The sequence below is a fragment of the Arachis hypogaea genome, chromosome 4 (assembly GCF_003086295.3).
Source record: "Arachis hypogaea cultivar Tifrunner chromosome 4, arahy.Tifrunner.gnm2.J5K5, whole genome shotgun sequence".
Classification (NCBI taxonomy): domain Eukaryota; kingdom Viridiplantae; phylum Streptophyta; class Magnoliopsida; order Fabales; family Fabaceae; genus Arachis; species Arachis hypogaea.
In genome coordinates this window covers 7,109,929-7,126,139 of record NC_092039.1, presented here as the reverse complement: position 1 = coordinate 7,126,139, position 16,211 = coordinate 7,109,929, and the positions used below count along the sequence as shown (strand labels likewise).

Below are 16,211 nucleotides of genomic sequence, written 5' to 3'. Positions count from 1 at the left end.
CGATGCCTGCCACGCCTTTCACGTCCTGGCGTGTTGAAACTGACACCCATAACACGATAAAATACATCTTTTCTCAATATTAAACCAATACACCAATGTAATTTTCATAAAAAAAATATAATTTCTGTAATAATTTTGTTTTTGGAATTTTTTTTAACTTTGCAGCAGGCACGTTACATGAAAAAGCAGCATGGTGTGTGTTTGGATTACAGTTTGCAAACTGAGGTTTGTATAAAATTGATTTTGTAAAATTGATTTTGTAAAATTGATTTTGATTAAAAGTGAGTTAGTATTAACGTGATTTATGTTTGGCAATTTTTATTCAAAATGGATTATAGTAAACTAAATATTGTTTGGATTACATTATTCAAAATTACTTTTAGGTGAAAAATTACAGAAAAGGACATGGATTTAAATAATTATTTTATATTATCTTATAATTTTATTTTAAATATTTAAATAAATTTTAATATTTTTTTAGTACTCTCAATATTCTTTAGTACTCTAATAGGATTAATAGAATATAATACAAAGTAAAAAAAATATTCCATGTATAAAAGAAATAATAATAACAGTAAAAAAATTCATATAAACAAAAAAACAGAAGTTTTATAAAAAACAATAATATGCATAAGAGAGTATTAGAAAAAATATTATAAAAAAAACAAACATATAAATAATGAAGGACATAATTGGTACATAGAACATATTTTTTAAGAGAAAAGCTTAGTATACAAGCGATTAGGGCTTGTAACTATTACAAGTTCATTAACGCCTAATCCACTAAAACGCGCTGCAACTTCTACGTCACTTACACGCGCTATACAAAGATCCCGCATTTGTATAACTACCAAATTTAAAAGATTTGTTTCCTTCTTTGTTTTCTTTCTTTTCAAATTTCATCGTTCTTCTTCTCGCGCGTCTTCCCCTGGTTTTTCGATCGTTCTTTTCCTCTCCTTTCTCATTGGTTTGTTCTTCGTCATTGACGTTAGTTTTTCTCTCTATAACTCCAGCTTCGTTTTGACATGGTGTATTTATAGTTTTTGACATGGTGTATTCTGCAACCTCTCTGTTGTTGATGACCAGTTTGTTCCGAAAGTTGGAATGACATTTACCACCCTTGAAGATGCTGAAAAATTTTACAGAACTATACCAAGGTTGCAGATTTTTCTACAAGAGTTCAGAGCACAAATAGAAAGGAAAACGAGATTAAGAATCAATTGATTACATGTAGCAGAGAGGGAAAATGAAACTCTCATTGCAAAGACTCATTTGATAGGAATTGGAATGATTTTCTGCTAAACTTTGGTCTTGTGGACAACAAGTGGCTTTCATGTAGTGTTGGGTTAAAATCTGCAGCAGAGGTGTAAATTTAATTTTTTATCAGGTGTATTTATAGTCTGTGTTTGGGTGTATTATGCAGATCTCTATGCAGACCGTCATATATGGGTTTCAATCTATCTGATCACCATTTCATATTATAGTACCTGTAAATCAGAAATTTTGAATACACCAGAGAGAGTTTAATTAATTTTGGTCTTGTGGACAACAAGTGGCTTTCAGGTAGTGTTGGGTTAAAATCTGTAGCAGGGGTGTAAATTTAATTTTTTATCGGGTGTATTTATAGTTTGTGTTTGGGTGTATTATGCAGATCTCTATGTAGACCGTCATATATGGGTTCCAATCTATCTGGATCACCACTTCATATTATAGTACCTGTAAATCAGACATTTTGAATACACCAGAGAGAGTTTAATTAATTTTGGTCTTGTGGACAACAAGTGGCTTTCAGGTAGGGTTGGGTTAAAATCTGCAGCAGGGGTGTAAATTTAATTTTTTATCGGGTGTATTTATAGTCTGTGTTTGGGTGTATTATGCAGATCTCTATGCAGACCGTCATATATGGGTTCCAATCTATCTGGATCACCACTTCATATTATAGTACCTGTAAATCAGAAATTTTGAATACACCAGAGAGAGTTTAATTAATTTTGGTCTTGTGGACAACAAGTGGCTTTCAGGTAGTGTTGGGTTAAAATCTGCAGCAGAGGTGTAAATTTAATTTTTTATCGGGTGTATTTATAGTCTGTGTTTGGGTGTATTATGCAGATCTCTATGCAGACCGTCATATATGGGTTCCAATCTATCTGGATCACCACTTCATATTATAGTACCTGTAAATCAGAAATTTTGAATACACCAGAGAGAGTTTAATTATGGAAAAAAAATTACTTATAATTGGATCAAATATATTTACACCATGTGTTCAATTTCTTGGAACAAGAAGTTCAATAAAACCTAGAAGAACATAGAAAAACAGTAAAACATAGTTCTTCGATTTCGAAATCAGAAACAGAAATGTGGAAAATGTACAAGATGAGTAAAACAATAACGTACCTTGAGTAATATTTTGTTGATGGTTTCTGCTATTATTCGCGACGAGTTCAAATGTCTCTTCAGTTTGGAATGTTGCTCGAAACTTGAGGATTTGTGTTATCTTTGAAGGAGAAGAGGAAGAGTGAGCCATAACGAGCGGTTTTTTCGAAGCGTAATCGTTCGAGTGACGCGCGTGAAATTGACGCTCCATTTAAAGGGAGGGAGTGCGCGTAGATTAAACTTGAGTTGAGCCAACTTGTAAGGATTGTATGCGTTATTTGCTTGTATGTGTAGCGGTGCCCATTTTTTAATTCAACGTGAAAAGCTAAACGGAAAAGCTAGAATTTATAGCTTTTGGTAAATCTGGGTTGAACATAGAAATCACTTCTGCGTTTAGAGTACAAAAATGTTGCCAAACACAAAGATGAAACGTTCAAGAAGCTCAAACGCGCTTTTCTCTTCTCCAACGCAAATCCAAACACACCTATGCTAGACAATGCAACAAGAGTTCATAAGAGAAGAAATTAGCACACGTGTCACGCTAGAGTTAAAACTATGGATAAGTGAAGAACGCGACACATCTTGTATCACCTTTTACTGTAACAAGCTCTGACAACGTCACATTATTGTAACCCAATTTCAAAAATCGAAAATTTCTGTTTATTTTTCCTACGAATACCCCAAGTGTAAATTTTTTACTTTTATAAGCTATGTATTTATTTATTTTTTAATTGACAACCCTGTATGGTTGCCATTTACCTAATTGCACCACCACAAACCTCTCTAAGCCCTGTACCCTAAAAACAGCATATAACCTAATTATTGGAACCATGCAAGCAGAGTTTTTGCACCAACCATCTTTTAGGATATTCCCTTTTAATTTTGTTTCCTCAACGTTCTCAAAACCTGGACTTAAAAGGAACCTACTTGTTCATCTTCGTTTTTTTCAGCTTTGCTTTATTCATTCATAAAAACTCTTGAGGCCTTAGCTTCTTCACATTCATTCATTCATTTATTCATTCATGTAAGAATTAATAATACTAACAATGTTGGCGTGATCATATATTATTGTGATGTGTTATACAGTTTCATCATTCATTTGATAACAATCAAGGCTCACTATTTATTAATCTTGCAGATATATACACATAGATATTATTCATATTGCTGTCATTGTAAGAAAGAAGAGAAGAGAAAGAATATATTGTTATTGTTATAATAATAATTATTATCATCAGAAGAAGAATGAGCTTCAGAGTAAGAGAATCACAAAAGGAATTGGGGTCTCCAAGGGGAGAGATTGGAGAGATAGATACAAGGGCTCCATTCCAATCTGTGAAAGCTGCTGTTACTTTATTTGGTGAGGTAGCAGTTCCAAAATCTTCTTCTATCAAGAGGAAATCCTCTGAGGTAATTTAACAAACACCTATCATGCATGCCAAATGTAATATCTTGTTCTATTACCTTGATCACATTTCAGGCTACATAAACTGGGAATTTTCATTTTAGTAATAATTTTTGGCGTATACGTAACATAGTTGCCATAAATATACGGCATATCGACTTAAAGTACCATGATAGATATGTTTGAAGAAATATGTTTTTTTATCTGTATTTCAACATGATCGTTTATCGTAAAAACATTGTTGAAACAACCTTTTTTTTTTCCCTTCTTGAGATAAGAGATGTTAACAAAATAATGAAATACAATTGAAAATGCTTGACTTAGAAGATTATTATTTTTCTTACACTAAGATGTTATCTTTTTTTTTCTCCCGTTTTTCCTCAAAAGAAATCATTTTACCACTTAGCTGTAAAAAAAATGCACATTTTTTTTTCTTTTAATTAGAGGAACGTTTGGTCCTTTTTAATTTTTTTATAGAATCAAATGTGAATTTCATTTTCATTTTCTTTTCCTCTTTCTTTTCACATTTATCAACAATGTACTCAACTACTCCCTTATTTTTATAATGAGGTCATTCATACCTTATACATTAATATTCATACTCCATTCATTTCATACCAAATAACACCCAACTAGTTTTTATCATATTCAGTTATGAAAAAATAAATTATACATACAATAATTGATATAAGTAATTTCTTCCACAACTAATCTGAACACTCCCTACAAGAGCCTTCAATGTGTTTGTAGAAATGCTTGTTCAAGATGCTATTAGGATACAATTTAAAAAGTCTCAATTTTTTGTGTTTGGCAGAATGTACTGGAAAAGGAGACACAACTTCTGTTGGCTCAAAGAGAACTAAACATGATAAAGAAACAGCTTGGCAGTGCTGAGAATACAAAATCTAAAGCACTTGCTGAGCTTGAGAGGGCCAATGTGACACTGCAGGACTTGACAAAGAAGCTCATCAGTGTCAGAGAATCTAAGGAGACGGCAATAGAGGCAGCCGAAGTCGTGAAGAACAAGGCCAAAATACTCGAGGAACAACTGTCCCAGAAAGCTATAGGATATGAAGCTTGGAAAAGAGAACTAGAGCAAGCAAGAAAGGAGTATCAAACAACTGTGAAGGAACTAGATGCTTCCAAGCAAGAACTCAACCAGATAAGGCAAGACTTCGATGCAGCTTTGGAGGCAAAGTTGGCTGCATTCCAAACTGCAGGGGAAGCTCAACGCTCCACGAAGATGAACTTGGAAAAAGTCAATGAAATGTCAAATGAAATCGCAAACATGAAGGCATCAATTGAACAGCTGAAGCTTCAAACTCTAAAAGCACAAGAAGAACAGGTACAGGTCATGCAGGAAAGGGAAAGCCAACTAAGCTATTACATAACCGCAAAGGAAGATGCGCAGGCAAAGTTGACGGCCTTAAAGGCCGAATATGACCCTGAACTAACAGCAAGCCTAGAGGTGAAACTGGCCGAAACAAGTGCAGAGATTCAGCTTCTTCAGGAGCAGATGAGGGAGGCACATGCTTCTGAAATGGAATCTGTGAGACAAATGACTGATGAGATTAAACAAGCTACAAAGATGCTGCATGAAGTTGTTGCAGAAGAAAATTCCCTGAGAGAATTAGTTGCTTCTCTTAGGACAGAATTAGAACAAGTGAAGAGAGACCAAGAAGAACTTAAGGAGAAGCAACAGGCGGCAGAAGCTCTTGCTGCCAGCCTCACCAGTGAACTACAAACTATCAAGGAAGAGGCAGGGCCTGACCCTGGTTCTGTGGAGGAAGTTGATCTCACTCAAGAGATGAGTTTGAAGATTCAGGAGCTAGCATTGGAGACAGAAAGTGCAAAAAGGGAAGAAGAAGAATTGAGAGTACAAACCGAAGAGCTGAAGCGAGAAGCTGAAAAAGCTCAGGCCATGGCTGAAGAATTAGGGAGAAAGCTGGAGGATGCCCTTAGAGAGGCTGAAGAATCAAAAGCAGCAGAACGGAAAGCGATTCAGGAAATGAAAACATTGTCTGATATGCGAGGGAGAGTCTCCGATGCAGATTCTAATTCTAATGCTAATGCTAATGCTAATAGCAAGATTGTATTATCAGTCAAGGAGTTTGCAGCTTTGAGTGGAAAGATCAAGGAATCCGAAGATTTGATTGAGAGGACAGAAGCAGCTGCACATGCTCAGGTGGAAGCAATCAATGCACGGAAAAGAGAAGTGGACAAGAAAGTAGAAGCTAACCTGAAAGCAATTGAAGAAATTAAGGCTGCAACAGATATGGCTCTTAGGAATGCAGAGATGGCAGATTCTGCGAAAGAAGCAGTCGAAGATGAGCTAAGAAGGTGGCGTGAAGAACAAAACAGCGATATGGACTATGCAGAAAATTCTGCAAGATCAATCTCCTTGCACATCTAGAAGGCTATAGAAAGTCAAAGATCAGATATTTAGATGGTGTTCAATCTATAATCAAAAGGAGCAAAAGGGAACCATATTGGTCGTAGCATTTCAAATTTTGCCCTTTCTCTTTTGGATTTGGGAGGTTCCTTTCAACTACATGTCCATGATGATCATTTTATCGATCAACAGCTTCCATAAAACAATTTGCAAATGCAGATAAGCTCATTGTCAAAATCTGTTTTAAAGTTTTGGGTTCCTAGGACCCTTAAAACTTCCAAAAACTAAAAAAATAAAAAAAAAAAATCAATGGTTTAGGAGAAACATTTAGATTTAGCTTCTCTTTAGATTTGCTTCTTTACTTTGCAAAATTATAAAAAGCTGAAGATGATGATTGAGTGCAGGAAATGAAGGACATTTGCAATTTGTTTCCAAATGAGGCACCAAAATGGACAAGGCCAGCTTCTGGTAATGGTGCATTGATGATCTTGTAAAGTGTAAACCATGCAAATAGAAAGTGCATACTATTTTGTTTTGTTCTTATTTCCAAATTCCAACTCCCATCATGTATTTATTCATAAATTTGTTTATGAAGAAAATTTTTCCTAATCTATTACTCCAATGTTTAGATCCTGAAAAGATCCATCCTCACTAGAATACTCCAACTACATGAAAAGAATTATTATCATTCACATTTATTGATATAGAATTCATTTTGGTAAATATCAAACAATATCAATTAACCTAACGTGCTTGGGACTAAGTATCAATTGAGACAACATAAAACTCATACATTTTACATCCAATTAATTGCTTTTCAAATTCATCTAAATGGTTTGTAATTAGTAGTATTTTGTTTTTTGAAAAAATCTATGCATCAAGTATAAAAGAACATGTTGAAATATTACAAATAAAGTACAAAGGTAAGACATTTAAGGAAAAACAACAAAAATTTTCCTTTGTGAATAAATGGAATAGTATATTTAATCATATTAATAATTAGACCCCTTTTCCCAAGTCCAACCCTACAAATTGCAAGAGTAGACAAATATAAATTGAGAAGGCAAACCATGGAAAGTTGAGATGGAACACATTACGTCATAAACAAAATACTATATTTGACATTTCTCTATTGTATATTTAAAGCTGGGGTATCCACTTTATTCCAACTACTACTGAATTCCTCAACCTTAACATAAAAGCTAAACTAATTCTGCAGAATCCTAATGTTTAAGCAATGTGAATGTTCCCCTTGACTACACATAGATTGGTTCAAATGGTTAAACAGGACAAACCATTTTAACTCATCAGTGCACATCCTGAATGAAAGATACTCCGTCGGTTCCTTTTCATCTATCACTGTTAATTTCCGGCACATCCACGGATCAATGTATCCAGAAAACAATACAATTAATATGTATCAGAAAGTAATAGTAACAGATAAAAAGCAAACAAAGGGAGTAACTAACAAACCGTCAAAACGCCCAAGCTACTTCAGTAGTTCAGTCACCATTGATTTTGAGGCCATCTAGTGAATCTGAAACTCCATTGCAGTTCTCAAACTTGTGCAACTCTGACTCTATAGTCTTGGCAATCTCTACTTCCTCAGCTGGAGGCTCGGGGAAATCTACATGGAAGGATCCCTGCTTGATGGGTTCGACCTTTTCATGGATCCTGGATTGCTCCTTGATGTAATTGTAGAGTTCTTGGTGGAAGGGATGATCTAAGGAATAGCAGTTCTCACTGCTGCCCTCTGAGCGTCTGGAAGATCCGGAGCCTTCTTTTCTACAGAAATGTGGTAAAGATGCCTCGTCCATTATCTGCATGCCAAATTTTGATTTTTAAATTCTATCAAACCATATAAGATAAGGCAATAAATGAAGATATTTTTTTCTGAAACAATACAAGCATTTTGAGGAGATTAACCTGTGCTACAACTACTTTTTATAGGAAAAATGCAAACACGAATATGCAAAGAGAAACATAAATAAGATTACAATATCTGCTTTGGGAAGCACATATTTCAGTAATGCTTTTTGAGGAATCATACAGAAACCAAAAAGTTTACCTGCAACAGCTCTTCTCGCCCACAACCCGGTAAGACTTGCACTTTTCTTCTTGTCCTTTCTTGCAAAAGTGGCTTCACTACCTGCTAATGCTAAATGTTTAACATTATGCTGATATTTCAAATAGGTGCTCAACTTAAACTAATATGCCATGAATATCACAAGAGTAACCAAGTCGCAAGACGAAATATCTTCTCACCTTCCAACATGCTGAAAATATATATGGGGCATTTACAATGTAATATGTATTTGTCTTCTCAGGGTAGTTCAGATCATCAATGGATGATATTATTGTTAACAACTGCAATGACATGAATGACAACTTAGTAACAGTATTATATATAAAGAGAAATGTTATTAACAAGGAGGAAAGGATATTACAATAGCCCTCGAGTCCTCAATAAAAAAGAAAAGCATAGCTCAACAATATTAGAAATATCCAAAAACAAATAAAACCAGTTGACAAAGGTTTTCTGGCCTAAAATCAGAATCTTGGAGTGCAATTGAGCATGTCATTTCAGTAATGCCAAAGGTTACTTATAGTGACATGTGAGTATTCAATTCTTTCTCCCTATCTTAATTATAATAAATAAATAAATAAATTCTATATGTTCTCAGATTTATTCAGTATACCAATTCTGAATTGCTTTTACAAACTTACTATTCAAATATTTACTCTCTTTTTCTTTTTCTCTTTTAGGATTAATATATTAAATACATACCATTCACATCAAACCATCACGCTTCTTATTTTAACATCAAAATTCATTGTTAATACATTGAATTCACAAGTAGAGCAACTGTGCCGGACCAAGTAGCTACATGAAATAAATGTACCTTAATTTGGTTCAAGGCCGAGAACTTCAGACCAGTCATATCCAAAACTTTTACACATGTGGTAATAGGTTGTCCATGTTTCTTTGATGAAGAAGGCTACAGACAAATATGGGTAAAAACTCAATGAAATGGCAGAAGCTAAACTACCAAACTAATCTTAGAAGAATCCAAAGACTAATACTCACCAAGACCACACGGTCACGATATTCATTGATCTGAATGTGAGACTGAACATAATAATGAACCTGCGGATCATACAAGATCAGGATACAGTTAGAAGTCAAATAGTGCCTCCCAACAGACCAATGTTTCTCTTCCTTTCTCTAATAAATTGAACTTACAGATGCTTTGTCAAATGTGCTAAGCCCAACACCAATTGCAAAGACAGGAAGACCCTGGAATTGATCACAGAGAAAGAGAGAGGGGAAAAAAGAAACAGAGATAAGACAATTATATAAATTTGATTTAGGAGAATACAATGTGTGCTGAACTGCAAATATAGCATAACTCGCACATGTTGACAAGAAAATACATTCAGAAGTGACCGAGATGACATGGGATACCAACAAAAAAAAAATTATGTTTCAGAATGAGCACCTCTCTTGAGTAACCTGACAATCCTATTAGTTGTGAATCGCGAATTGATCTGTATAAATCAGGCGGGACTATTGGTTTCTGAAAATGAAACATCATCGAGAATAACCAAGTAAAAACTCATAGCCATTTGTCAACAAGGTCTTGCTAAGTATATAAAGGGGATTCTAAAGATCTAACTAAAAAAGAAAAATGAACAAATTAAGGAAACAGAAACAATAAGTTAAAAGGATCATCAAAAACATAAACTTACGGATAAAATGTTGTCAATCTCATTTTGTACTCTCCAATTTAGAGAATCAACTAACTGCAACATGATAGAGCAATTATGTTACGGAAAATTCATAGTTTTTACAACAATTAAGAACATACTTGCTTAGCACTAAACAACATAACAATTGGCTTAAGTATGTCTTACCATTTTATGAGCCTTGGAAGCATTCCACTCCCTTGCTTTCAGAAATCGTACTAAGGTTTCAGTCACATATCCTTGATGAACATTCTGCATATCACCCAGGATTAAATTCCAAAAGGGGAACATTTAGGTGCACTTTATGAAATTTGCATCCATCCAGAAAAAGAAGAAATTATTAATACAACTATGAATAAATAAATCCTTCAAGCAAATTAGTGAATAGTGTTAAAGATATACAGTGCTACATTGATTGAAACTTCAAAACTTGAAAATCAGATCTCAATTTATCCCCTTCCTACTAAATCAATACAAACTATAAATCCCACCAAAAAGCATGCAGGAGAATAGCAGCACTAATTAGTTAACAACATGAATGAAACATTCAAAATTACTTTAACCATCATGACTCCAAATGGCCACACTAGACACAATCCACCGAAAAGGAACTAATAGAGAATAATTTACACAGCCACACAGTACAGAGAGATCAAAACCAGCACATGTTGAAAACAAGCAAAAACTATACCAGATAACAAAAAGGGGCAGCTTAGAATGAATAATTCAGAATGTTGAAATCAGATCAGAATGAGTATCTAGAAACAATAGATAAAGAAAGATAGAAAATGGGTTACCTGAAAGGTTCTCTGCAATGGCTCCTCAACTAAGCATAATTACAAAAAGAGAAAAGAAGCAAATTTTTAACATGAGCATAAAAAAAAGGGGGAAAAGTGAGAGACCCAGATGAGAAAAAAGAGCAAGGATTAAGAGAGAGATGAAAAAGGTGAGACCTTGATCCATGAGAGATTTGAGGTTGTTGAGGGCATCCTGGGAAACATCCCCCATTTGTTGCTGTTGATTCTTTTTGAGTTCTTTGAGAAATGAGGAAGAGAAATCAGAAGCAACAGCAACACCAACCCAGAATTAGTGTAGCTTCAAATTCACTGTGTCTGTGTTGTTTGTTTGTTTGTTGCACCTCTCCGTTACTGTGAAGAGAGAGCAAAACCGAAACTTGAAGGAAAAAAAAAGAAAAGAAAAGAAAAGAAAAGAAAAATGAAAAGGAGAAAATATAGTGAGAATCTACTAAGACAGATTGAAAAAGAAAATATATAACAGTGAGTGAAGAGTGCAGTGAGGACCCAAGATTCAGGCATGGTGGGCCTACACCACCACTCATCTCTCTTCCACTTTCCACCAACATGATTATATATATTTTAATCTCTGAAAAATTACAACCTTGACAATTTAAATTGTTTTTAGAGAAAAAGGAAATACATTATTTTTACTTTTAATTATTCTGTTCATATTTATAATTCTACCAAAATTATAATTAAATTTTTATATTTTTCTTTTTGATTGGATTTTTATATTATTTTTAATTTTGTAATTAAATTATTTTTATGTCAAAAACGTTAAAATTAACAGAATATTTTTTATAAAAAAATATGTGATCAAAGATTTAATTAAAATATTAAATTTTTACTTGTGATACTTTTAATTTGTAAATAAATATTTAATTAATTCTTATTTTTTATAATAAAAAAGATATAATTATAAAATTAAAAGTAATATAAAAAATTTAATTAAAAAAATTATAAAATTTAATTATAAATTTAATAAAATTATTAACACCAACAAAATAATTAAAATTTATTTTTATAAAAATAAAAAATATTTTAAATTTTATTCTAATATAAGTATAATAGAAGATGCCAAATTATTAGCGTCATATTTCAGAATATTAAATTGAACAAATTTTTCTCATAAAAAATTAAAAATGCTATAGATAATATATTATTAAAAGACTGAACTTAAATTTTGTATCCACAAAATATTAATAAATAATTATTTATATTTATAAAAAACTAAAATCCTGATAAATTTATTCACAAATAAAATTAATGTTTGAATATTCTGTCATATGAAAATTATTTTCGTTAAAGTAAAATAATTTGTTAATTAATTTATCGAATTTTAAATTTCATAAATAAAAATAATAATTTATTATAATTTGCCTTTCCACTCAAAATTTTTCACTTGTTTCAGATCATTAAACAACTGATACTAACTATGTAAAATCGTTGTCCTTATTATTAACTAGTGTATTAATAGAAATTAATGTAACTACTAAACTACCTTTATAAAAATTAAATATGGATAATAATGATAATAATAACAAAAATAAATTTGAGATAATCAAGATGATAAATATGCTAAAATTAAAAGGTCATGCATTTAATTTTTTTTGTGGTTAGCAAAATATTTTTTTAAGAATTATATACCAATTTTTTTCATATCACCATTATATATAGCATAAAAGTATAGATATAGATGATTATAAATAATCAGGTATATTAGAGTTCTCAATATATTAATTTATTCAAATAAACTACTTTATTACCAAAAGAAAGAGAAAGAAAATCACTAGAAATTGTCTACTTAATTTTACGGATTTTTTTAAATAAATAAAATAAATATTTTATTTATTAAAATATATAATTTATAGTGTTTTTATCGATTTACATAGTCTTACGTATATTATTTATAGTATAAACGAAATAAGATTATGAATATCTTACATTGAAATAAGATTTAGATGTGCATATATAAAGAACTTGTTTAAAGTTCCTCTTTTGTTATTTTTTCTTTCTCTATTACCTTTATTTCTTCTTTTCTTGAACGTTTTTCTTAATATTTGTGAGATACTCAAGTTTTATATTGTTCGCGGACACACAGAACGAAGACATTAATTGCATGAACGTGACTTAACACATTGTGAAAGTGATCAACTTCGAAATTACTTTTGAGTCTGTGCCTCCCAGCCCTTCCTGACAAACAACTATTGTAGCCTCTTGTAAGTGCATCTGTGATAGTCGTTGGGTACAACTAATAACTCCAAAATCTGTTGCGGAGCAGACAGAAGATACCGAACTAATCTACCTACCGAAGTCTCTGATATGAAGTCCTCATCCTTATTATTGTCGGCAATATATTCTTTGTCAGACTTCTCACCGTCCATTTCTATGGACATCTCCGGACTAGCACAATACAGGGGGCGGTACAAGAGGTGGATCATCTTAGACAAAATTCGCGTTAACAGAACCACTACCGCCAACATTGCTGACCTTCACAGAAAACTCCATCACTTGTTCAAGTATGATTCTCTCGTGGACATCAAACATGAGCCGCACATGTTCATTGCCAACGAGCCAAAACAGGAGAAATCAAAATACTCCAGTAGCAACCTATCACTTAATACCCCTCAAGAATAGTTATCAAGTGTTGGTGTATAAAAAGAGATCAGTTTTGTTAGGGTTGTGAATATGATTCCTTTTCATTCTGTAAACATTATTTTTCATTCAATAAAAGTTACTCTAGTAATTCTTTAAGATTCTCTTCTTCTTTTATGGTATCACGACTTCAGGTTTTTCTCAACCATGGATGCATCTCCATATTCATCTAATAATTCACCTCTTAGGACCAACAACAACAACAATTCAAATCCTAAAAATTCTGCCAACACCAACAACCATAATCTTCTTGCTAATCTCAATTCCTTTTCTTTTCCACCTCAGTTGTTCAACTCCCGACCTTTTACTCCAAATAGTGATAAATTGGGAGAAAAAAATCACAAAATTTGGCAACAACAAGCATTGGCGGCAGTTCGAGGTCAGCTTTTGGAAAATCATCTCTATAAAGATCGTGTTCCTCCCAGATTCACTACGATTGAAGATCAATAAAATGAAATCGAGTCATTAGCATATACCCAATGGCTTCAAGATGATTATAATCTCCAGTCTTGGCTTATGGTATCTATTGATCGTGTATTCAAAACCAGAATGGTTGGTTGCTCTTTCAGTCATAAAATTTGGGACAGAATTGAACAATATTTTAAGGAATCTACCAAATATTGTGTGAAACAGCTCAGAGCACAAATAAAGATTATCAAGAAGCAAGGTTCAACAGCTTCTGAATGTATTTCAAAGATTAAGAAAATTGTAGATTCTTTAGCAGCTTTAGACTCCCCTTTAATTGTTGAATAACATGTTGATGCCCTGCTTGAGGAATTGAATGAAGAATATCAAATTTTAATTCATACCGTCAATTCCAAACGAGAAATTTTCAGCCTTTATGAGGTTGAAACTCAAATTTTAACCTTTGATAATATGCTTGACAAATTCCAGAAATTCACAACCTCTATGATTCAAGCTAATATCTCTCAGAGTTCATTTCCTTCCAATTCCAATTCAGGTCGTGGTTTTGGAGGAAGAAAAGGTAGAGGTGGTAGGTTTTCACGAGAAGGTAAATCCTTTATCAATCAGAATAGGCCACAATGCCAGATATGTGGTAGATTTGGTCATATTACTTGGCATTGTTTCAACAGATTCAATCAGCATATACCTCCTCCATCACAAAATTTTCCGACTCCCTCTTCCACCTCCTTCACCAATTCACCAAACTCTTCTAATATATCACAAGTCAACACCACTACAACTACACCACTACCACCCCCTCCATCTTTTCATCATCCTACTGCCTACATAGCTACTTCAAGATCTATTGCTGACTCCTTGTGGTACTCAGATACTGGTGCTTCCCACCCCATTACTCCTGATTCATCTTCGTTTATCACATCCTCAGATTATTCAGGCTCTGACCAAGTTCAAATTGGGAATGGCTCAGGTTTGCATATATCTAAAATTGGTACTTCTTGATTATATGTTTATGATTCTAATAGATATTTTAGATTACAATAATTAATTTATTTTCCAGAAATCACCAAAAATCTTATTAGTGTCTCCAAATTTGTTGAAGATAATGATGTTTATTTTCAATTTTATGTTCATGTGTGTTTTGTTAAATGCCAACAAACTGACAAAGTGCTTTTTCAAGGACATAAATAGGGTGGCATTTACAGATTTTTCAATGTTACTGTTCCTAATTTTTTTCTAGATTCTTTACAATCTTGTACTTTTATTTCTTCTAAAGTTTCTTTGGACTTGTAGCATAAAAGACTTGGCCACACAACCAAGAAAATTGTACTCACAATTCTATCAAGTTGTAATATTGACATGGACAATAATAAAGAAATTTTGATTTTTGGTGTGTGTGAAAACTGTATGCATGCTAAAATGCGTAAATTGCCTTTTATTTCCTCACTTACTGTCTACAATGCACCTCTCCAACTTGTTTAATCCGATGTTTGGGGTCCAGCACCCATTGTATCACACTTAGAATTTTGTTATTATGTTACCTTTATTGATGCATATTCTCGATATACTTTTCTTTTTTTTACTTGTCTCTAAATCTCAAGTTCTGTTAGCTTTCAAACAGTTTAAACAAGAAATGGAGAATCTTACAAACCATAAAATAAAAACTTTTCAGTCTGATAATGGTGGAGAGTACACTTCTCATCAGTTCAGTCAATTCTTGGTCAATGAAGGTATTGTTCAAAAGTTTAGTTGTCTTTACACTCCATAACAAAATGGCAGGGCAGAGAGAAAACATAGGCACTTCATTGAAATGAGTATTGCCATGTTATCTACAGCCTCTATGCCATTTATTTTCTGGGATGAGGCTGTTTTAACAGCTACTTAATTAATCGCATCCCAACTCCAATTTCGGACAACAAATCTCCTTACGAGACCTTGTTTAACACTGTCCCTGATTATACTTCTCTAAGAATTTTTGGTAGTAGCTGTTTTTCTCTTTTAAGGCCTTACAACAAAACAAAGATGGATTTTAGATCTCATAAATGTGTCTTTCTTGGTTATACCCCAAACTCAAAAGACTACAAATGCCTTTCATTTTGTGATAAACTTTATACCACAAGACATATTCAATTTGATGAAGTCTCCTTTCCTTACAAGGAACTATTTGTTAAAATTGATAAGAATGACTCCTCTAGAGATTTTGATAAATCTAGTTCTTTTAACCATTTTATTTCTGGTATAGGTTATGTTTTAGGCTTTTCATCTCATAGTTCGTCTATTTTAAATATTCAGTATATAAATTGTAATCCTAGCGATATTAGTAGTCATAATCCAAGTACTCCTACTAATTCTAATTCCATACACTGTGATATTGAAACACATCCTATTCCCATCTCTAGGATACAAATCTGGCCTC

General features: G+C 32.9%; 2 protein-coding genes across 4 annotated transcripts; one reads left to right on the top strand and one right to left on the bottom strand.

The window, feature by feature from the left end:
* Nucleotides 1-3,214: 3,214 nt before the first annotated feature.
* Nucleotides 3,215-6,786, top strand: LOC112796074 (WEB family protein At1g12150-like). 2 transcript variants are annotated; one of them, XM_072234934.1, is made up of 3 exons: nucleotides 3,217-3,400; nucleotides 3,515-3,786; nucleotides 4,596-6,452. In XM_072234934.1, the coding sequence occupies exons 2-3, from the start codon at nucleotides 3,622-3,624 to the stop codon at nucleotides 6,192-6,194; spliced, it is 1,764 nt and encodes a 587-aa protein (XP_072091035.1). In that variant the 5' UTR covers nucleotides 3,217-3,400; nucleotides 3,515-3,621; the 3' UTR covers nucleotides 6,195-6,452. The 2 variants fall into 2 exon arrangements, with proteins under 2 accessions (XP_025694130.1, XP_072091035.1); XM_025838345.3 differs by having other exon boundaries at nucleotides 3,215-3,786; nucleotides 4,596-6,786.
* LOC112796075 (phosphatidylinositol/phosphatidylcholine transfer protein SFH9) lies at nucleotides 4,373-11,177 on the bottom strand. Of its 2 annotated transcripts, XR_011880888.1 has the most exons (13): nucleotides 10,874-11,172; nucleotides 10,718-10,746; nucleotides 10,089-10,172; nucleotides 9,924-9,977; nucleotides 9,674-9,751; nucleotides 9,418-9,471; nucleotides 9,262-9,321; nucleotides 9,077-9,172; nucleotides 8,439-8,540; nucleotides 8,242-8,322; nucleotides 7,647-7,993; nucleotides 6,021-6,087; nucleotides 4,373-5,029 (listed from the first exon to the last, which is right to left on the bottom strand). XR_011880888.1 is itself a non-coding variant. In XM_025838346.3 (12 exons), the coding sequence occupies exons 1-11, from the start codon at nucleotides 10,926-10,928 to the stop codon at nucleotides 7,676-7,678; spliced, it is 1,011 nt and encodes a 336-aa protein (XP_025694131.1). In that variant the 5' UTR covers nucleotides 10,929-11,177; the 3' UTR covers nucleotides 7,247-7,532; nucleotides 7,647-7,675. The 2 variants fall into 2 exon arrangements, 1 of the variants encoding a protein (XP_025694131.1); XM_025838346.3 differs by lacking the exons at nucleotides 4,373-5,029; nucleotides 6,021-6,087 and adding an exon at nucleotides 7,247-7,532 and having other exon boundaries at nucleotides 10,874-11,177.
* Nucleotides 11,178-16,211: the final 5,034 nt, after the last annotated feature.

Bases quoted from the DNA above. Each gene is read 5' to 3' on its own strand.
- LOC112796074 (XM_025838345.3), top strand. From the start codon at position 3,622: ATGAGCTTCAGAGTAAGAGAATCACAAAAGGAATTGGGGTCTCCAAGG. The intron at 3,787-4,595 runs GTAATTTAACAA...TGTGTTTGGCAG, and splicing joins TCAAGAGGAAATCCTCTGAG to AATGTACTGGAAAAGGAGAC.
- LOC112796075 (XM_025838346.3), bottom strand. From the start codon at position 10,928: ATGGGGGATGTTTCCCAGGATGCCCTCAACAACCTCAAATCTCTCATG. The intron at 10,173-10,717 runs GTAACCCATTTT...GGTGATATGCAG, and splicing joins CATTGCAGAGAACCTTTCAG to AATGTTCATCAAGGATATGT. The intron at 9,978-10,088 runs GTAAGACATACT...ATCATGTTGCAG, and splicing joins CTTCCAAGGCTCATAAAATG to TTAGTTGATTCTCTAAATTG.